At 42.8% G+C, this 20,830-nt stretch overlaps 1 protein-coding gene across 1 annotated transcript in view; it reads right to left on the bottom strand.

The window, feature by feature from the left end:
- LOC309338202 (uncharacterized protein) overlaps window positions 1–18,375 on the bottom strand; it is a 115,510-nt gene extending 97,135 nt beyond the window's left edge. Inside the window, exons 1-2 of the mRNA XM_081855212.1 lie at window positions 18,320–18,375; window positions 11,403–11,542 (exon numbers count right to left, since the gene is read on the bottom strand). Coding sequence (XP_081711338.1) covers window positions 11,403–11,542; window positions 18,320–18,336 — 157 coding nt within the window. The 5' untranslated portion in view covers window positions 18,337–18,375. The remainder of the gene's footprint in view (window positions 1–11,402; window positions 11,543–18,319) is intronic.
- Between the last annotated feature and the right edge of the window lie 2,455 nt (window positions 18,376–20,830).

Genomic DNA, 20,830 nt, shown 5'->3' with positions numbered 1-20,830 from the left:
CCAGGGTTCCCTGAGAGGGGGAATTGGTTTTAAAATCACTCTGAGCTCTGTAGCTCTGAGGGGAATAGGAGCCTTGTAACCACTCTTATTTGGGGGAAGCCATGACTCTTTAAAGTAGTGTCATAGCGCTATAAATGTATGGTGTGAACATGTCCATGGTGTGTATACGACTTACCAATATAGTGGTGGGAGCACACTGAAAGCAGAGTAAACATGAGTGTGTACACAACCTAACTAAATGTAATGCAGGACACATGACCCTCTCCATTACAAATCACACTAGACTCCAATGCATGGCTGGGGTATCGCATATTTGTAGTATTGTTACTATTTCATCTATGGATCACTTCATCTGAAGCATCTCAACGCGACTTCACAATACAGTAAAAACATATATAAAACAATTGCCTATATAAAAACAGTTAAAACAACTGCATGTATAAATTCAATTAAAGCAATTACAGTGGTGCCTCGCAAGACGAAAAGAATCCGTTCCGTGAGTCTCTTCGTCTAGCGGTTTTTTCGTCTTGCGAAGCAAGCCCATTGACGGCTTAGCGGATTAGCGCTATTAGCGGTTTAGCGGCTTTTAGAGGCTTTTAGAGGCTTATCGGCTTAGCGGATAAGCGGATAAGCGGCTTAGCAGCTTAGAAAAAGGGGGTAGGGGGAAAAACCCGCAGGAGCTCGCAAGACATTTTCGTCTTGCGAAGCAAGACCATAGGAAATTCGTTTTGCGAAGCACTCTTTCGTCTAGCGAGTTTTCCATCTTGTGAGGCATTCGTCTTGCGGGGCACCACTGTACATATATAAAAACAGTTATTTTATTATTTTTACAATATTGAAAGTATCTGTTGTGGAAGGTTCTAGTGTAACTATTTTGTTGTTCTGCAAGTTTGTTTGTTTGTTTGTTTGTTTTTAACTTTTAGGAAGTTTGTTTTTACATGGTACCATCCATTCTATGACCTCAGCCTTCTGCCACCTCATTTCCATCTCATTAGCCTTTGCTTGTCCTCAATGAAGTAATCACGTCACCAATTCCAGTTATATAATGACATCAGTTTCTTTCCTAGGCAGAAGAAGAGCTTTTTTGGAAAACAGTAAAGGACACCTGGCAGCAGCCAATCAGGGCCACAAAGATGTTCCGTTCTAGAATTCCACCAGTACCAGAATGTGCAGAAGGACCACACTTGATCTCCAGCAACAGTTTTGCACACACAAATAAAAAACCACTGGGGATATTTTTCACAGGGGGAGCCAATGTTCATGAAAAGCACCCTTACCCGTTTCAGCCCAGCCTTAAAGAAGAAGAATCCTTGAATAATATCCTTCCTTAAAGCATCATATTCTCAGTTTGTCATCATATCTTAGCTTGTGTGGTAACCCCTCCAGGTGTATTTCTGAATAAAAGACAGCATTATACAATCCATAGCTCCCAAAGGAAGGGAGAGAATCGTTTCCTTCCATTCTTTCTTGGATGCCCTAGTTTGCCATATAATAGCAATAATCAGTATCGCTTTGTGATATATTCAGAGCAGCTTTAGAGATTGATTAAGAGCTTCAGCTTCACTTCAGCTTTAATCAAAGCTAGCAGATGTTTATTGCTTTTGTGTACTACAAATCAATAGAGCTTATGCCTTACATATACCTTTAAAATAGTTTTCTATACACCACAAGCCCCGCAAAGCTGCAAGCAGCAATTACAGTGTGCAATTATGTCGTATAGAACCAGTGGAGAGTAGTTATTACCCGCCTGCTAAAAATAATGGCACTTGCTCACATTACTTTTCAGATGTAACTAGTTTCTAGTTGCTTATTTGTCACAGGTTCCAGGCATAAAAATAAATGCAGTTCTTTGCAGTTTTGTACCTACAGATACACAGGATGCATTGGCCAACATGCCACTTCCCACCATGTAGAAGCTAAGTATGAATGCAGAAAATTGCTAGGCAGGATCTTATCAAGAATTGTCTCCAAAGGGATCGCAGTGCCAGAAAGAAAATGACAATTATCTTCCCCCAAAAAAGAGAGAGGCAGTTTGGGGATTCTTTGCTTGCACTGGAAGCTTCTGCAAATGCAGTATTAGGCAGCTAAAGATTGACTTATTCCCTGAAACACAAGTGCTTGTATCCATTACACACTTGTTAACTTACAGAATTAGGGGTATTGACCAGAAGACTGCCAAGGGCCAATTTAGACATTGCAAGTGTTCAATAGGGCTGCAAGTAGGGTCACCATGTTTCTGTTTGCAAACCTCTTGCACTTCTAAACTGCTGCATGCCAGGCAGAAATTAAGTGTTTACTATTCCTTCCATGGAGATGCAACAATGGGTATAGCATCACCTATTAAATTTCTACCTGAAGTGCAGCCATTGCTGCAAATTAGATGTCACAAGCTGGAAGAGGCTTCCTCTCTGTTCATATGGCCATCTTCTTGGCTTTCATCTTTGAAATCTTGTTGGGGAGGTTTTCACTGCCTTGGCAATCCCTAAGCTAAGAACCCATAGATCTACCAATCAGAGTAGGGTGCAAAAGGCCGACAAAATTAAAGGACAGGATTTCTCTGCAAACTTTCAGTACTGAACAGAGCTCTCAGCATTTACTCCCAGGTTGCTTTCTTCATCTCAGCAGTGTAGGTGGGGGAAAGTCATTTTCTTATTGCTTTTATTAAACAGTTGGGAGTTAGGAACCCTCACTGATCTACTCCAAGAGGAATACCAATTGATCCCAATTGACCTTCTGCCCACCCTTGCCCCAAGCTTGCCACAGAAGATGCTAGGCCGCCACTTTCAGATTGCATGGCGTATACAGATTGCATATCACTGCAAAGCATTCTAGGAAGCAGTTCTTCAATCACACAATGTTTCAGTGATGCCACCATCGCAATGAGCACTTGAGTAGTGTGTATTGTTGGGCTGGGCTAGCCTTGATGTGATCTCTAAGTATGCTAGAATCCTGTCCCCTCTCTTTGTAAAAATTACCTACTATTCCCAGCTGCCTATGCCAACTTGGAGGAAAATCATATGTAATAGGGATGGAGGTCTATATATTTATTCTTGGTTTAGGGGAAAGAAAGAGAAACCTCGCATACATAGAAGGGAAGGAACAATTTCAGGGGTAGTTTTTTCTAGGAGATGGTTAGGATATCAGCAATGAGAGGAAAGCAGAAGGAGCATTTAGGAGAGGAAAATGAAAATAGAATTGAATAAATATTGACTGTATGGCTAGGTATGGCCACAGATTTATTTTCTGAATTAGGCTGAACATATAATATATAAATGGTTACAGAAGCATTTGCTGAAATTTCTGGTGACAGCCAGCTTGAAATGTACCAAATAGTAGGCTGCACCATCTAAAAATGAGAAGTGGAAATTACTATATCAGTGAAGATGACAGCATAGTGAAATGCAGCTATGAACTTCCAGTCTATTTGTACAGTCTAGGTTCCCGTACATACCATTCAAAAATAAAAACTGGTATATTTAATGTTTGTAATGGGTTATTTCAGGGTGGGAGAGAGAAAATGTTGGAATATTGCATTGGGTTTTGTGTGTGTGTGTGTGTGAGAGAGAGAGAGAGAGAGAGAGAGAGAGAGAGAGAGAGATTCAACAATTTATATCTTTATATTTATGTTTATACCTTCAGAAAGAAATGGAGGCAGAGAGAGAGGGACTGGGGTTGTATGTAGCTAAAATCAGAATAGGCCTACTGAAATTCATAGGCATGCCGAACTTTAATTACAAATCGGTCGACTCTTGAGTAGAAGTTAGGTAGGCACACCTATGTGTGTTGCAGGCTGTTTCATTAAAAATTTGGAAAATTTAATTTTCCTTTCCTGTTCCTGTGCAGTTTCTTTTTCATGTCTCTGACCACTGGAAGCATTCTTAGGGAGTCTAAAAGCAGAAACAGTCTTTGATGTTCCTTGCTTACAATATGCAGATAAGGCATTCTTATTAACTCAGTTTCAGGGTTGTTGCTGGGGTTTTTCCTTCATAGGTATAAGTGCTGGGATGTTATTTGCAAACAGGCAAGGTAATTACCATCCAGCAGGGTCCAATTGTTTTCAATTAAAAGCCTAAATGAAGTCTTTAGGTTTTAATACCATTGTGGCCATCTGCTTTCACTGAAGTTCATCACTCAACCTGTGAGCAAAAGCGAAGGCCATATCTGAATGCTGCTTAATTAGAAAGGCAACTCTTTGATTTAACTTTGGCCCAGGGTTTGTTTTTAAGTGAAAGCAAAACTAACAGGGAAGGAAGAAGGTTCAATTCCTGATTCGGTTCAGTTTTATTCTTACTTTGCAAGAGAAATCCAGCCCAACAATAAGAAAGTGATTTCCACTTTCCCTGTTTCCAATTTGCACCTTTCCGCATTCTGGGAAAAGATAATAATAATAATAATAATAATAATAATAATAATAATAATAATAATACAGTGTAATGTCAAAAGTCCAGCACTATCAACCACAAGCCTGCCCAACCATTGCTATTTCAGGGCATGCTGGGAAATAAAAATGGCAGAAGGCTTCCCAGACACCATCCATTAAAGCCACTACTAGGTAAACAGGCAGGCTGAAGAGCCAAAGCAGACATCAGTGTTGGTGAGGCCAAGGCACACATCAACATCAGTGGGCCCTGCCAGAGTGCTGAGGGCCCAGCAATTACCCCTGGGTGCTGGGTGCCAGAGTTGGACCTATAAGAAGCTCAGAATCAGAAGCTTTGGATTTTTTCAGACAGTGAATCAGTTATTTCATACAGAGGAATGAACTTTCATTTACTGGGAGGAAACAAGGCAAAAGAAATCTAATAAATACGGATGGCTAATATTATCTAGAGTCTATCTCATGTAATGAAATTACACTGAACTCTTCAGTAGTGCCACATGATCCTAAAGTCTGCCCGGCAGCTACTTGGAAGACAGCATTTAGCCTGATGGCATTTTGTGGAATATACTCCACATGGATGCATTGCATTGTGCATCGACAATCTGTGGTTTTGGACAAATACTAAAAACTGTTATTTTTAGGCAAGCCCTCAGGGAATAGCAATGCAGTACACTTCTGAAAACCTATTGTTGTGTATCACAAACGGAGAGAAGTCTGTTACGCTCAGGTCCTGCTTCTCAGCTTCCCACAGGCATCTGGTTGGTCCCTGTGAGAACAGGATGCTGGACTAGATGGGCCACTGGCTTCATTCAGCAGGACCCTCCCTATGTTATTAAATATACCACTTTGCAACTTTGATGTTACCCATTTATGCCTTTCTGTAAAGAAAAGAAATATCCCAATAAGGTTTACGCGAATTCAGTTGTTACATATATATAAATGTTTATTTTCTGAGCTATATCTGTTAAAAAAAAGTCTTTCTTTATATTTCTATGACAATTTGACAGTCTGCATATTTTTTCTAAGCCTGCATAATGAAACTTTCCTTTTGGTGCTTTTCATTTTGAACTCCCCCCACCCCAACTGATGAAAATTAAGATACAGTGGTACCTCAAGTTTAGTACTTCATTCGTTCCGGAGGTCCGTTCTTAACCTGAAACTGTTCTTAACCTGAAGCACCACTTTAGCTAATGGGGCCGCCTGCTGCTGCCGTGCTGCCGGAGCACGATTTCTGTTCTCATCCTGAAGCAAAGATCTTAACCTGAAGCACTATTTCTGGGTTAGCGGAGTCTGTAACCTGAAGCGTATGTAACCTGAAGCGTATGTAACCTGAAGCGTATGTAACCTGAAGCGTATGTAACCCGAGGTACCACTGTATACTTGGGGACCTTACGGTGCAACAGCTTGCAACTCCATATCTAAGACTGTGGGTAGTTTTTAACTATTGTTTTAGTGGAACTGTGAGCCACTGTCGGGATGCAGTGAACTGTCACTTGTCTTTCCTGAGGCAGTGATCCAGCATGGCAACTGTCTCTGGCACCCATTACTGACATCTTGCAAAACCACGAGAAATCTGGAAGCATCAAGAGCCACCAGGATGGTCCATGACAGTGGGGTCAGCTACTGTCCTGGGAGCTTGGCCAGGAAGCCAGGAGGGACACGGAGAAAGGAGAGACAAGGAGGATAATAGAGAGGAGAGGAGTGTGTAAATGGGTAGCAAGTAGAGAAAGGTAAAGATGTCAGTTTCGCTTTCTCATTTTTCCATTCTTAAGTTCATCTTGCTCAGTATTGCATTTAGCCTATTCTGGACCAATGGGTTGGCTCAAGCCCCATCTGCAGCATAACAACTCTCAGCATCCTTAACAGACTACAGTTCCCAGGGTTCTTTGGTATGGTACTGCTTTCAGACTGTAGTCTGTTAAGGGTGCTGAGAGTTGTTAGAAGACACCTATTCCCATCACAGAGCTGCAATTTTGAGAGTTACCTGGGAAGAGTGGTTGAACGTTAAACCACGCTGAGAATTGTAGCTCTGTGAGGGGAGCAAGGAGAGAAGGCTTGGCATAGATAGTGTAGATGGGGCCTCAGTAGAAGGCAGCTTCCATGTCCCTGTGCCACAAATTTGCATAAGATTTGGCAGAGCTGATTTATATGTACAGATGTGAATTTAGAAGTAATCACTAGAGTCTAAAACAAAAAAAAAAGCAGTGCATTTCTTCACAGTGAAGAAGACTGACTTACTCTGCTACCTGTTGGGGGCAACTTCAAGCCCCCCCCCCCCATTCTCTTTTCTTATGATTCTTGATCTTTAAATCAGGCTTGGCTGGGACAGTCCTTCAAATCAAAGGCTCCTTCTAATCATAGAACTGGAGAGCTGGAAGGGATCCAGAGGTCATCTTGTCCAATGGAAGCCCTTCCAAAAGTAATTTCGGATATGTGGCATCCTACATATGGAGAAGTTTGAAGGGAATCGCTTTACAATATTGTGACTTCATAGCAGGGGTGTGCACAAAACACTCCAGCAGCTGCAATTTCACTAGGCAAATTTGCTTTGTGCTTGAAAAATGCTTACATGTGCACACACACACACACACACACACACATGCAAAATCTTGTCACTGAGATAATATCATTATAAAAAGAGACAAAGTCAAACGTTTTGTTTTCATTGGCTTGGGTTTAAGGTACAAATCCTGCATAACCTGTTTTCATTTTCTTCAAATTATTACTACACACTGACCTGACCATAGAATGCAAAAGCTAAGAAATGATTACTACTACAGAGAGAGAGAGACAGAGAGAGAGAGAGAGAGAGAGAGAGAGAGAGAGAGAGAGAGAGAGAAATTGAGCTAAATCATGGGTAGGCAAACTAAGGCCAGGGAGCCACATCCAGCCCAATCGCCTTCTCAAATCTAGCCCACAGATGGTCCAGGAATCAGTGTGTTTTTACATGAGTAGAATGTGCCCTTTTGTTTAAAATGCATCTCGAGGTTATTTGTGGGACCTGCCTGGTGTTTTTACATGAGTAGAATATGTGCTTTTATTTAAAATGCATCTCTGGGTTATTTGTGGGGCATAGGAATTCATTCATTTCCCCCCAAAATATAGTCCGGGCCCCCCACAGTGGACTGGCCCCTGCTGAAAAAGTTTGCTTGACCCCTGAGCTAAATGCATTGAGAGTACTTTGAATAGTGAAAACATCCCCTAACCATTGCAAATACAGCCCAATTTATTTCCATATCAGTTGCTTCTAAAAGGAAAGATAACCTATGTCCTAAATACATAATTACACACCAGACTCCAGCAGTCACCCTGGGAGAAGCATTCAAGTCTAACCAATATGCATTTTGAAAAACAAGTCCAAACAAGTGTTGAGCAAATATTCCTTGCATGATGCAAGCTTTGGAAGAGTGCCTTCATACTGTTTCACATTTATTTATTTAAGAACAGCATTTCAAAAAATCTTTGCCCAGTTCTTTTTCTTTTTTAAAAAGATATCATAGAGAAAACTTGCAGTCCAGTCCCTTGGACATAAACCCTGTTAAGCTAAATGAAGCAAACTCTCAGAACTGCGTATAGGATTGCAACCCAAGTTAAGTACTACAGTCCCCATTCATTTTAATGGGTGAGCTTTGTATTTGCACAACTCTCTCCTATCAATATTAGTGAGGACTTAAAAGTGCTGGTGTTTGGCTGGATCATGCCCTTTTTGTGGTTAATAATGCAGTAGATAAACAGGAACAGTTCTAGGCATAAGCTTCAATAAGAGTGTTAAACAAATGATCGCTCAGGTGTGCTCTAAAGACTGCTTCCTCTTATGAGAGCCTCCTTGGCCATTAGATTATCTGGGGTGGGGTTTTCAGGTTGCCTTCCTTGGACTGAGCAAGGCCAGCATTCACAAGAAGCAGGAGACTTTTAGTGGTGGCACCTTTCTTGTGGAATGCCTACCACATGAGCCCCCTTCACACCTTACTTGTGTGAGAAGGGCACCATGCAACTACGGAGGTCCAGGACTGCATCCCTGACCTACCCCTTGGTATAAGGCAATTTCCTATGTTTCAGTTAAAAAAAAGGGGGGGGTTAGAACACTCCTGACTTAAACCACAAACCTCCACATTTTTAGTCCGAATTGCATTCAATAGAATTTACTCAGTAAGTCTATTTAGGATTGCAACCCTAATTATGGGCTCTACCTAATTATGCACCAGCATGGTTCACCAGTGCAACAGGACTTCAGCTTCCTTTCCTCCCCCCACAAATCTGCTTTGGAGGGGCCCCTAATCCCCCCATAGCTGATTTTGAGGGTGCACAGGGATGGGGAGCTGGAAGGAAGATGAAGCTCTATCACATGCATGGAAATCCACTCTGCTAGTGGAGCTGTGGCAATGGATACAATCCTACCAGGGTATATATAGAATAATAGATACTTAAAATTCTATATTGTAAATACCAAGTCGCTTCCCTCTTTTAAAGGTGTACAAAATTTCATTTCATTCCTAGCTCGCATGGCTGGCTCTTGAGGTGACCCTCGACCAGCTGTAAGGTTTAGCCTAGTGGCACCTCTGGCACCCAGCACACCTCCCTTTTGCTTACGGCATAATTTAATCTGGATTATGTGAGCTAATTGGATGATACGGACTAATTGGATTAGTGGAGTACCTAGCAAATCACATTAGAAATTGTTAACATTCTTCCATTTCTCAGCAGGAGGAACAGCTACTAACTGGGCTTCCTGGAAATATCTGCAGTCTGATTATTTTTGGGAAATGATACCATTTAAATCATGCGTTGCCACCAACACCACGAGGACTCTGAACCAAGCAAGGCTTGCCTATTGCTGGGCATGAAACGGGACTCATGGAGCTGAGGAGCTGACTGGGCCGGAGCCTACCCATTTAATAGTTGCATGCAATATGTTCCACAAATGGAAAGATACCCCAGAAATGGAAGAGTCTAAACAGGTTTTCCAATATCAGATTGCAAGTTTCAAAATTGGACTTTGAGGAGAGAATATTCAAAAGTGCATTTAAAACGTTTTGCTTTGTATTTAACATTATTGGATATTTCATGTTTAAATCTTCCAGTTACAGTGCAAATCTATACATGCCTACTCAGAAGCAATTTCCATCATAAGGAACATTGGAAGCGGCCTTGTATTGAGTCAGTCCCTTGGTCCATCTAGCTCTGCATGGCCAACATTGACTGGCAGCAGGTTTTTGACAGGGGGTCTCTCCTAGCCCTTTCTGGAGATGCCAGGGATTGAACCTGGAACCTTCTGCATGCAAAGGAAGTGCTCTACCCCTGAGCTATGACCCTTACCTGAATGGGACATTCGAATGGGATTACTCTCAGTTAAGCGGGTTTAGAAGATGTCCGGGATTGTACTGAAGAGGAGGAGGAATGGTGGAGCTCTCCCACTCCCCTTCTCCTGTAGCTTCCAGAGAGGATGAAGGCAGTCTTGAGTTACAGTAGAGCTTTGAGGATGATAGCAGCTCAGAGACAGGCAAACAGCAGAGTGTTAGGAGGAGGAGGCAGAGCAGCCAGCTGACACGTCACTGGAGAGCATAACCGATCCCCCTTCTCCCAAAACGTGGGGTTTGTTAAGGGTGCTAGAACACAGAAGACAGAGACGATTGTCCACGGACAGATGCGGTAGAAGCAGATGTTGTTGCTAGAGAGGGAAGGGGGAGGAGCTCAGTGCGAGCAACTCCGTTATGGAGGAATGACAGGAATTCTTTGTCTTTTACTGTGATGACTGAATAAATCATACGTAAGAACTTTCTTGTTTCCTCCCTGCCTTTTGGTGCCATTGGGGGAAAGGAGAGGATTCTTCAAGCCTGACAGAATAGTGTAATCTAAACCGCACATTGAAAGGCGACTGAGGGTCAGTAGGAAGCAACGTAAGTGCTGCTCCAGAGCAGTGTCAGATGTTTGACGGCAGAATGACACTTACACCATCAGAAGTCCTCTGCTCCACAAGCTGGTGAAAAGTTCCACCAGTGTAGATGTTCTGCCAATGGAGCGGGGGGGGAGGGGGAGGAGTGCAGTGGGATCATGGCAGAGGCAGGCATGGATTCACCACATCCAATAGCCCTTCATCGTTTATATTGTTACAAGCCTCCCATTCCAGTGCCTGCTCTGGAACTGGTTTCCTTGAATTGAAAGTCACTGGGACTTATGGCCTTAAGGTTTTAATTACACATTTGTCTACCCCAGGCATAGGCAACCTCGGCCGTCCAGACATTTTTGGGACTACAATTCCCATCATCCTTGGCCACTGGTCCTGTTAGCTAGGGAACATGGGAGTTGTAGTCCCAAAACATCTGGAGGGCCAAGGTTGCCTATGCCTGGTCTACAGTGAGCATAAAATGGAAAGTTCACAGCTTTAGCACATCCTACTCTCCCATTAGGTTTCTAAGAGTTGCCAATGCCACAGCAGTCTATTGTTCTCTTTCACACAACAGATACCTTGATGGCATCATCTACTGCCAAGAGAGGGGAGATGACCAAGGCATGACCCTTTCCAGAAGTGTCTACAGTCATTTAGTTTCTATATACAGGTAGGTAGCCATGTTGGTCTGCCGTAGTCAAAACAAAACAAAATAAATAAAATAAAATAAAAAATTCCTTCCAGTAGCACCTTAGAGACCAACTAAGTAAGTTATTGGTATGAGCTTTCGTGTGCATGCACACTTCTTCAGATACCAAGTTTCTATAGCAACTCATCACCCGTACCTGACCCTCTCTTTAGTTTTACAAAGGCCTAGTCTCCCAACAAAAGGGAATCTGCCAAACTTCTCCATCCCATTTGACCTATTGGGCAGTCTCTTTTCATGGTCAGGGCTATAGGGTTGGCAGGGGGGACCCCAGAAACTGATTTAGTCCAACCTTGGTCTCATTACAATATTTTAGAGCGTAGGTGAGTGTCAAAGCTCATCTTTGCAGCAAGTTGTCTAAGCCAGGACTTGTTTTCATTTTGCATTCCAAACTCCACACAAATGTGATTGGCAATGTTTTATATAATCACCTGTCTTTGAAGCAATGCTGCTGTACTGCAGCAAATCTTTTCTTCTTCTTTGCTGAAACATGCAGATAATAAGCAAGTGAAAAAGAAGATACTCCCCCAAACTAGTTGTGATTCTTTCTTGTCTCTTTTTGGTAAATAGCCTGCAATTTACAAAAGAAAAAGAAAAAGTAAGCAGGTAACAAAGAAATACAGCAGTACAATACAAACTCCCTGATGCCTATGCTGGATCACAGATGGTTACCTGCTTTTCTTTGAAATGTGTGCATTTTTTTTCCTTGTGAAACTCTTAGGTTCCATTATTATTAGGCTTTGCCATTTTATATAGAATCCAACATAACAGGATTGACAATACTAGCAAAGCCCAGACCTTGGAATATACAAAATGAATAATGGGGGAGAAATGATATTGGTTTATCAGTTTATATTTGTCTACAGTAGTAGTAATAAAATATCTATCTTATTGCTACCTGCAACAGTAGAATGGTGTCCTTTTGTGCTCTTGGTTATAGACTATTTCAGTGAATAGCGATAAAGCCAAAATAGACATCAGAATGCTTAAGCCCCATTTTTCTTCTCTCTCTTTTTAAAAAGTATGTTTACAGCTTTTCTCTCTTTATTCTTGTGGACATTGCAGCATTTCCTTTCAGAATAAGGCCATTGCGAAGAAGAGGGAAAAACCTGGTTAGCTCTGGTTAATAGATGGTTATTGAAATTAGATGGCTCTGAAGGGCACATCTCAAAATAGACATTCTAGAGCTGGCAACTCTAGGAAAAGGGCACCACAGTGATCAAAGGGCTGGGGCCACTCCCCTTTGAGGAAAGTTTCAATGTCTGAGGCCTTTTGGTTTAGAAAAAATGCGAGTAAGTGGGTGCATAATGGAGGTAAGATTATTCACAGAGTGGTTAAAGTAGCTAGAGAGATTCCACCCCCCCTCATAATACTAGAACCTGGAGTCGTCCAATGAAACAAAAGTGAGTTCTCAGAAGGTATGCATTGTTAATATACTGTGCCTAAAATTATACTTAAAGAACAGAAAGCTTTGCCTACCAGAGTCCAAGGTAATATTCCTGCTCCTCATAAACAGCCTTCATACTGTGGTTTATTAGAATGGATTCATTGGTTCCTAAGTGGGCAGGTATCACAGGTGTATCATAGAGGGGGCACCAAGCCTGCAGCTTGTATTAGGTGCCAGGGAACCCAATTAAAAAAATACAAAAGATTATGCAGCACCAATAAGGACAAAAGAAGTGAATGGGGGAAATTATTGGGTGGTGGGACAATTTAGTTTTAAAAACTAGAAAATGATCCTTGGTCACTGATTGTGAATATGTATTTATTCATGCCCATGGAGTGACCGAGTTGCATTGAAGAACACTTAGAATATGGAAATGTCACTGGATTACTATAATGCATTGTGCACAGGGCTGCCTTCAAAACAGTTTGGAAACATAATTCGGTCTACAATAGAGCAGCGAGATTGCTAGCAGTACATGAGCATATAATGCCACTGCTTTATCATCTGCATTGGCTTCTAGTCATGTAATATGTTGGTTTAAATTCCTAAATAATTTGGGGCCTAGTTACCCAAAGAATCACTTCCACTGCAGGACAACTTGAGTTCAAGTAACGCTGCAAGGAATAAATGTGTCACCTGACGCGTCGTGGTGACATCATGTGACTGGCAAGTGTGTGGCCCCACCAACTTTTCAAAATGCCAACTGATGGGGGTGCTAAGGATCAATCTACACTACAGGCTGAAAAGTTTCAGCACCCCCCCCCCCCTGTAAGCATTTCTGGATATATGGACGCAGTGCTTTTTTTCTTTAAAAAAAATGTTTACGGGTACTCTCATTTTCCTACTCATATTGAAATACTGCCCCTCAATGAGACCAAACTTAGAATCAAAAAATGTTTAGGGGTATGCATACCCAGGGGCATAGCAAGGGGGTTGCGTTCCACCCCAGGTGCCACCCTTGAAGGGGTGACAAATGGCACACCGCGGGGGTCGGCACTTACTGCAGGGCCTGGCCTGCAGTGCGCCTGATCCACATATCTCTCCTGGGCATCCACTAGGCAGGCTCTGCGGGCAGCTCACCGCACTGCCCCCCACCCCCACCACTCTGGGTGTCAGAGCAGCTAGCTACGCCCCTGTTCATACCCCTGCATACCCCCCATAAAAAAGCACTGTATGGGCCACATCCACAAATTACATTAAAAGCATTCATTTGTAGTCTTGGTTTCGTCCAAATATCCTGGGACCGGTAGTTTCTAAAGATGCTGAGCATTGTTAGGAGACCCCTGTTCCCCTCACAGAGCTACAATTTAGAGTAGTTTAGCAATCAATCCTTCTTCCCAAGAAACTCTGGGAATTGTAGCTCTGTGAGGGGAATAGGAATTTGTAACAATGTTCAGCATCCTTAGCAAACTACAGTTCCCAGGATGCTTTGGGGGGGAAACCATGACTTTAAAAGGTATCAGAATGCTTTAAGCATAAGGGGTGGGTGTAACCAGAGTTCACTCAATTAAATAATACTTTCGTAGGAATGTACCTTAGAAATAAAGACATTGTGGTTGTTTTGCTCCCATGAAAGCAGTTTAGTACATCTTTGCAAATAACAACATATACTATATCAAAAATGCTAAAACTCTGGTTCCAGCAAATTACACAGCTAGTTAAATCTTAATTTCAATAATGCTCTAAAGCACCACTAATAAATCTTTGAGCTCTTGCCTTCGTTTCATACACAGAACACCAAATAAGATGCAGCGTAATATGGAATTTGTAAGTCTATTATTTTTCTGTTTGAGCTTAACCATGGCACCCAACAAGTGCGACTGCCCCTGTCATTTCCAGTCCCTTCCTTGGTGGCACAGAACTATCAAGCAAGCTCCACGTGATCTGAAAGTCAAGCTCTGCTCTCATTTCCATGCATGTAGAAGCTTGGTGCAACTGGAGTCTGCTTTCAGAAGAGTTACACAACTTCATAATCGTATAAACAAGCATGGAATATAGCCCCACAGGTTGTAAATCTGAACTTCAGCATACACCCATGAAAGGAAAAAGCCAGGAAATTGTTTTCACAATCAGCCTGGTTCTTGGGAAAGCATCTAGTATAAATATTTTAGTGCAATAATAAATGGAGGAGCATTTGGAGAAGAAACCTTGCAGAATGCATATTACCTTCTTCCTTTAAAAAAAACAAACCACTGGTGGCTTTTAGCAACATTCTCCTATTTCACAGCAAGGCGTTTGGGAGTCGCATAGGTCCCTTGTGATACTTGACCTAACTGACAACAGGCACTCGCCATCTTTGGGAATGTGCCACCAGAGCTCCATTCCATTCTTTCAATTGGTTCTTTGTGTGGCAAATATACCACATTCAAAGGCCAAGCGATTCGGAAGCAGATGCCATAAATAATTTAGGTTGCAATCCTATACTGACCCAGGCATAAATTGCATCAAACTCAATGGGGCTGACTTCCTGACAGACATATCTACCCTTGTGCTGTGCCAGATGTGCTCTTCATGGCCTGTTTCCTCCTCCTAATTTCCAGGCAGGTTCTCTGGATGTCCGGACATCAGAACAAAATGAGATATTTGATCCTGGGAGGCGTTCAGGAAACTGAACTGGCAGGATCCATTAGAGGGAAGATGGGGAACTTCAGGCCTGGACATCTCTGTCTGGCGCTTGCGACTTTCCTCATACTGTGCTGCCTCCTCAAGCCACACCAACTCTGCCCCAACCATGCCATTCATCAGCCTTGCTGCATGCCCCTCCATGAGGGCTTTTGCATGGGGAGCCTATGTCAGTGAAACAGGCTCCTTGCTTCAGATTTTATCCTGAAACATGTGGGGAACCTGGAGACATTCAGCAATGGAGATGAAGCTAAAGGCACAGGCTGGCAGCCCCTTTGGACTTGTGTTGTACCTTCATTAGAGGAACAGTTTTAATTCTCCTTATCATTTTAAGCTTGTCCTAGGGCTGAACTCTGTCTAAGCAGAAAGGCGAGGTGAAGAAGAGAGAAGAAAGCAGAAAATGGAGGGTGGTATTTTCTGAGCTGCTTTGTAATATCCAAAATGGCACTTGTGTGTCTTCCCCTGAAGTGGAATGTGCAAAGTATCTCTACATTTGGAGCTTGTGTTTCTCATGGCAGGGGTTCCGCTTCATTACAAAGAAGAGAACAAGAAGTACAAGTCACTTAGTCATCATGTTCCCTTACAATTGGTGTGGAGATGCAGAAGGATTATGTTCCCTCCTGTTCTTAACAAACCAACTCCCCTTCTATGCTTTTCTGTAACAATAGCTTGTCATTACAGTTAAACTGGGGATGGCTATGGTTAGCGCTGACCATGACAGCACTAAAACCATGGATTGGAACCATGACTTGTAATTTGGTTCTCATCACTCCTGGCCATAGCCAAGCAAAGTTAGCCCTGCTGTGGATGCAAAAGCATCTATAGCTGCAGCCAATCAGAGAAGGGAATGTGGGGTGTGCATTCCTAATCTCCAAACCATTGGCTTGAGGTGACATTTGATCCAGACCACAGTCTTCTCATATTAGAATTGCCAGGTCAGGCGCATCACAGTCCCTGAAATTTCAAGGCCCAAACTTGAGGCCTATGGGCGATCCATGGTGATGTCACAGGGAACAGGCCCTAGTGATGTCATGCAGCCTGGTGTTTGTTTCTCTGCCTCCCTCTCACCACTGAGCCCTGGAAATTGATATCAATTGGTAAAGGGGAGGAGGCAGGACACACACACCCCGAGTCAATGAAATAATAATAATAAGCCATTCTTGTCCACCTGGGGATTCACGTTTTCCCACCTACTACCTGGAGAGAGCCAGGTAAACCCAAATACTTTCGGTTAGCCCTGGAGCATTTGAATGACTACTTCAACCATTCTTCAGCTCCCTTTTTTCAGAGCGCTGTTTGAAAACACCCACAAAGCCAAGCAAGGAAGAAAAATGTTACAAGCCACACTGGCATTTAAACAACGTAACAACTGTAATGACGAGAAGCAAATCCTCATTTGAGTTTCTTCCCCTTGTAGGAAAATGAGTTTCAATAATTAATGACCCTTCCAGACAACTGTTATTGGAGCAAACATCATTTGTCAAGAATGAGGTACATCTTAGAGTCAGTCATACTCAGTAGTATGGGCAGCAGAGCTGTGGCCAATTATTTATTTACCAACTTGGTATGTTAACGGGAGGCTAGATTTAGCATGGGGAGGAAACAAAACAGAGAGTTCACTGAACCGCTGAATCTCTCTCTCTCTCTCTCTCTCTCTCTCTCTCTCTCTCACACACACACACACACACACATCTATTCTAACTTGATTCATCAAGACTGCAAATTCCTTGTTCTTGGCATAATAAGTTCACCAAAGCAGTGAAATGGGTAGTGGCTCCATGTAAAGTTATCACTAGGGTTCTTTATTCTGAATACTGGAGGCAAATGAAAGTTCTGAATCCGAATGAATGCTTTGGAGAAGTATGAGACATGGCCGCTATGACAAAGTTGATTCATAGACCCATGGTGCTGGGAGGCATCTTGGAGGCCACCTGGTCCATCTCTTGCTCAGTGAAGGATAAGCAATTCAGGATGCAGTTACAGCATCCCTAGCAGAAGGTTGTGACTGTCCACCTCTGCTTAAGAACATCCTACAATTGGCAACCATTTGTGCTCATCCTGCCCTCTGGAAACAAGAGAGAGCAAGTCTACTCCATCTTCTGCATGACAGTCCTCCTGATATTTGAAGACAGCTATCATATCCAGCACCATACCGTAATCTTTTCTTCTCCAGGCTAAACATACTCATATCTTTCAACCATTATTCACAGGACTTGGTTTAAATACTCTGCGCCAAATACTCATCAGATGATGATGCCATCAGCATCACCCTCTTGTGGACATGCTCCAGTTGGCCAATGTCCTTCTGAAAATGTGGCATCCAGGGCAGAGCCTGACCCAGTGCAGAACAGAATGGAAGTATTCCTTCTTATGCTCCTATTATGCAGCCTAAGATTGAATTAGAGCAGGCATCCCCAACCTGCAGCCCTCCAGATGTTTTGGCCTACAACTCCCATGATCCCTAGCTAACAGGACCAGTGGTCAGGGATGATGGGAATCGTAGTCCAAAACATCTGGAGGGCTGAAGGTTGGGGGTGCCTGCATTAGAGTGTTGTTCTTTTTAGCAGCTAGCTCATGTTCAGGGTGACACCTAGATCCTTTCCTCATGTACTGCTCTGAAGCCAGATCTCTCCCATGATGTCCACAAGATACGTTGTTTATATTTTATTATATTTCAGGCTATATAGTCTTAAACAAAATAGAAATGGCCTTACTGGGTACAGAAAAAACAAAACAAATTCCTTCCAGTAGCACCTTAAAGACCAACTAAGTCAGTTCTTGGTATGAGCTTTCGTGTGCATGCACACTTCTTCAGATACACTCAGCTTTAGTGTGCATGCACACGAAAGCTCATACCAAGAACTGACTTAGTTGGTCTTTAAGGTGCTACTGGAAGGAATTTGTTTTGTTTTGACTATGGCAGACCAACACGGCTACCTATCTGTAACTGGGTACAGAAAAGTCCCTAAATAAAATAACTAGGCCAGCCACAATAAATGGGATAGTATTGAAAATGTCTTCACAATTTGGATTCAGTTGTGAGTTGCAAACCTGAAATGGTAATAGAAATCCATCCTTCAATTCAAGTGGCATGCTTCACCACCTCCAAAATTCCTTATTATACAAATTAGACACACCAATATATGAATAGCATAAAATTTGCCTATTACATTTTGATACCTGTAAAAATAAAATTAAAAAAACAACCTCTCACACAGTCCCAGATATGTGAGATGCACGCTTACTCACCTGTGGTGACTAACTCAATGATTTGCATACCTGGAGAAGTTAAGCATCTCTGTCTAGAAAGAGCCTTCAAGGATAAAACCGTCCTTTGGGGAAAATCTTAGGAACAGTTAAGCCTAAGAAGGAGGTGTGGGATGATATGTGTCACATTTTTAATTAGGAGTTCAGTCCCAATCTTAATTTGCATTTGTAGAGATGATATTCTCCAGAGGGATGGGGAAATAAATGTTTGGGGAAAGGTGGTATAAAATGCTATGTGTGCTTCATATGGGGGGGGGGAGAGTTTTCAGTATTTGTCCCAATTTGAAAGAAGAATGTCTTTGTGCTCAAGACCTTCAATTGAGGATGCATTTTATAGCATTTGAGTAGGAATGGAGAGATTCATATGGTGTTTCTCATCCACACTTTGTCTGCTGCCATGCTGTCCTCCCACCAGTAATCTTTACCATTTCTATGGGATTTGTCTTGAAATACAATGTTTTACCATTCTTACCCTGTTTTATCTGCCCAGCAGTTGGGCATTGCAGGATGAACAATAACCTGCTATCAGGAGCCACTGATTGGCAGCGCAAGTGACCAGCAGCTATTGCTGTGCATCCACAGTTCAACTCACAGCTGCCCTTGTGTAGTGAGCCTCCAAGGCTGCAGTGCAGAACATCTTCCTGGGTAAAAATAGTTCCTGGGTACTGAATTGGCTCTGCCCACCCAAGCTGGGCAATGGGGCTTCTCGGAGTAGGAAGGGCTATACAGATTTCCTCTTTGGGTTAGAACTTTCCAGGCAACAATTGCCTTGCTAGCTTTGGTATGTTCCTTGGCACTGACTCCTAGCTGGCCATTGGCGTGATGCCTTACTCAGCTTTAACAGCTGCCAATGATGTAGCTCTGACACTTGCCCACAGTCACTTGCTCAGCTGAGCAGGAAGGTGAATCTGAGTCTCAAGCCAGGAAGCTTCCTCCTTGACCCAACAGGAGTGATCCATAAACAACTCACTGCGTCAGGGCCCACCGACATTAATGGGTGTTGTCGGGCCTTTGTCCTTCAGTTTCATTGACTTTGCTGGATAATGTATGGGTGTAATCTTCCATGGTTTGTGCTCAGGGTTATGATACTCACTGGGTGACCTTGGGCTTGTCACAGTCTCTCAGGCTAGCCTACCTCACAAGATTATTGTGAGTATAAAATGAGAAGGAAGAGGGCCACCTTGATCTCCTTGGAGAAGAGATGGGATATAATAAATGCAATAATAAATGCAATAAAATAAAACCTGCTACTGGAGGCGGTGCAAAATCTGACCCCCCACTTCCCACTTTTGCCTACACAAGTGAGAGAAAACCAAGCCTGAAAATGAAGACAGGACATGGGACATAGGTATAGAGGGACGAAGAAAGAGTGATGGTTGCTCTGAGCCAAGGCTCCTCTGCCCAGTGACACTTGCATAACTCAAAACTCTGATGAATGGAGCCATGAAAGTGTACAGGGACATAGAGAGCTTTCTCACTCTCTTTCTGCTTTGAACATGATGATGAGCCTTCCTGAGAATCTGTGACAAGCATGTCCTGGGCAAGGTGGTAAAAAATAAATAATTGTTCTCCTACAAGGTAATAACTTGGCAACTAAGAGATAATGAGAAGCCCTGGCTGTAACTGAGCCTAAGCAGCTATTGCAATGAAATGACTAGGAACCGAGTCTCATTACAAGTGGCTGCATGTTCGGTGCTCCTGAAGCCTCGCTAAGAACACGCACTAACAATGATGTATTTACACTGTTTCATATTCCTGCCAAAGCCATTTAATTCATATAGATGGAAGAGGCCCAAGGGAGGACTTGACCTTGAAGCTTGGCCTGGTAAGTACTCTCCGTCTGAATGAATAAAATGGCACCTTTTTCTTCCTGTAAGACTGAGATCCTTTCTGCAGAGAAAAGACAGCAAGATCCAGGCTTGTCAGTGACCTAATTTTATGACAAGTGCTATGGCAGGGAATGAGCTCTCAAGGATGGCAGGCATGCCTTTGGGGCTGTCCAGTCTTACCCTTCCCCAAGTTTGCAGTCAAATGTGACTTTCAGCATCAAGAGCGAAAGACTTGCATTTAGCTCTGCCATGCTTATGGGGCACCTGCAAACAAAATGGGAAGACATGGAGCCCTGTCTAGTCACTCCATTCTTGTGTTCATGATCCCATGAGGTCGTTCATTGAGACCACCTCTGCCTCTGACCAAGCTACTGATTCTACACAACAAGTGACTACTATTATACAAAACAATGTCCTAACAACCATTCCATTTTGCTGCAACTAAAGCTGAGGTGAGAGAGCAGGGCCCACTCCACTGGTGTCACCGGGACCACCAGTCATTTGGCTCCTCCTCTTCCAGAACTTTATTTCCTTCTTATGCATTCTCCAACTGAGAAGTTTTGCTGCGTGGACTTGGTTGTTTTTATTTCTTTAGTTTCTTTTTGTACCAGTTAAGAGTCTAACTGCAGCATGTTCCACCAGTCTTCAATGGCAGTTCCATACAGACACTTGGCAGAAATCTAACCTAGATGTT

Source organism: Podarcis erhardii (assembly GCF_964252035.2).
Source record: "Podarcis erhardii genome assembly, chromosome: 3".
NCBI lineage: Eukaryota > Metazoa > Chordata > Lepidosauria > Squamata > Lacertidae > Podarcis > Podarcis erhardii.
This window is presented reverse-complemented; position numbering and strand designations above follow the sequence as displayed.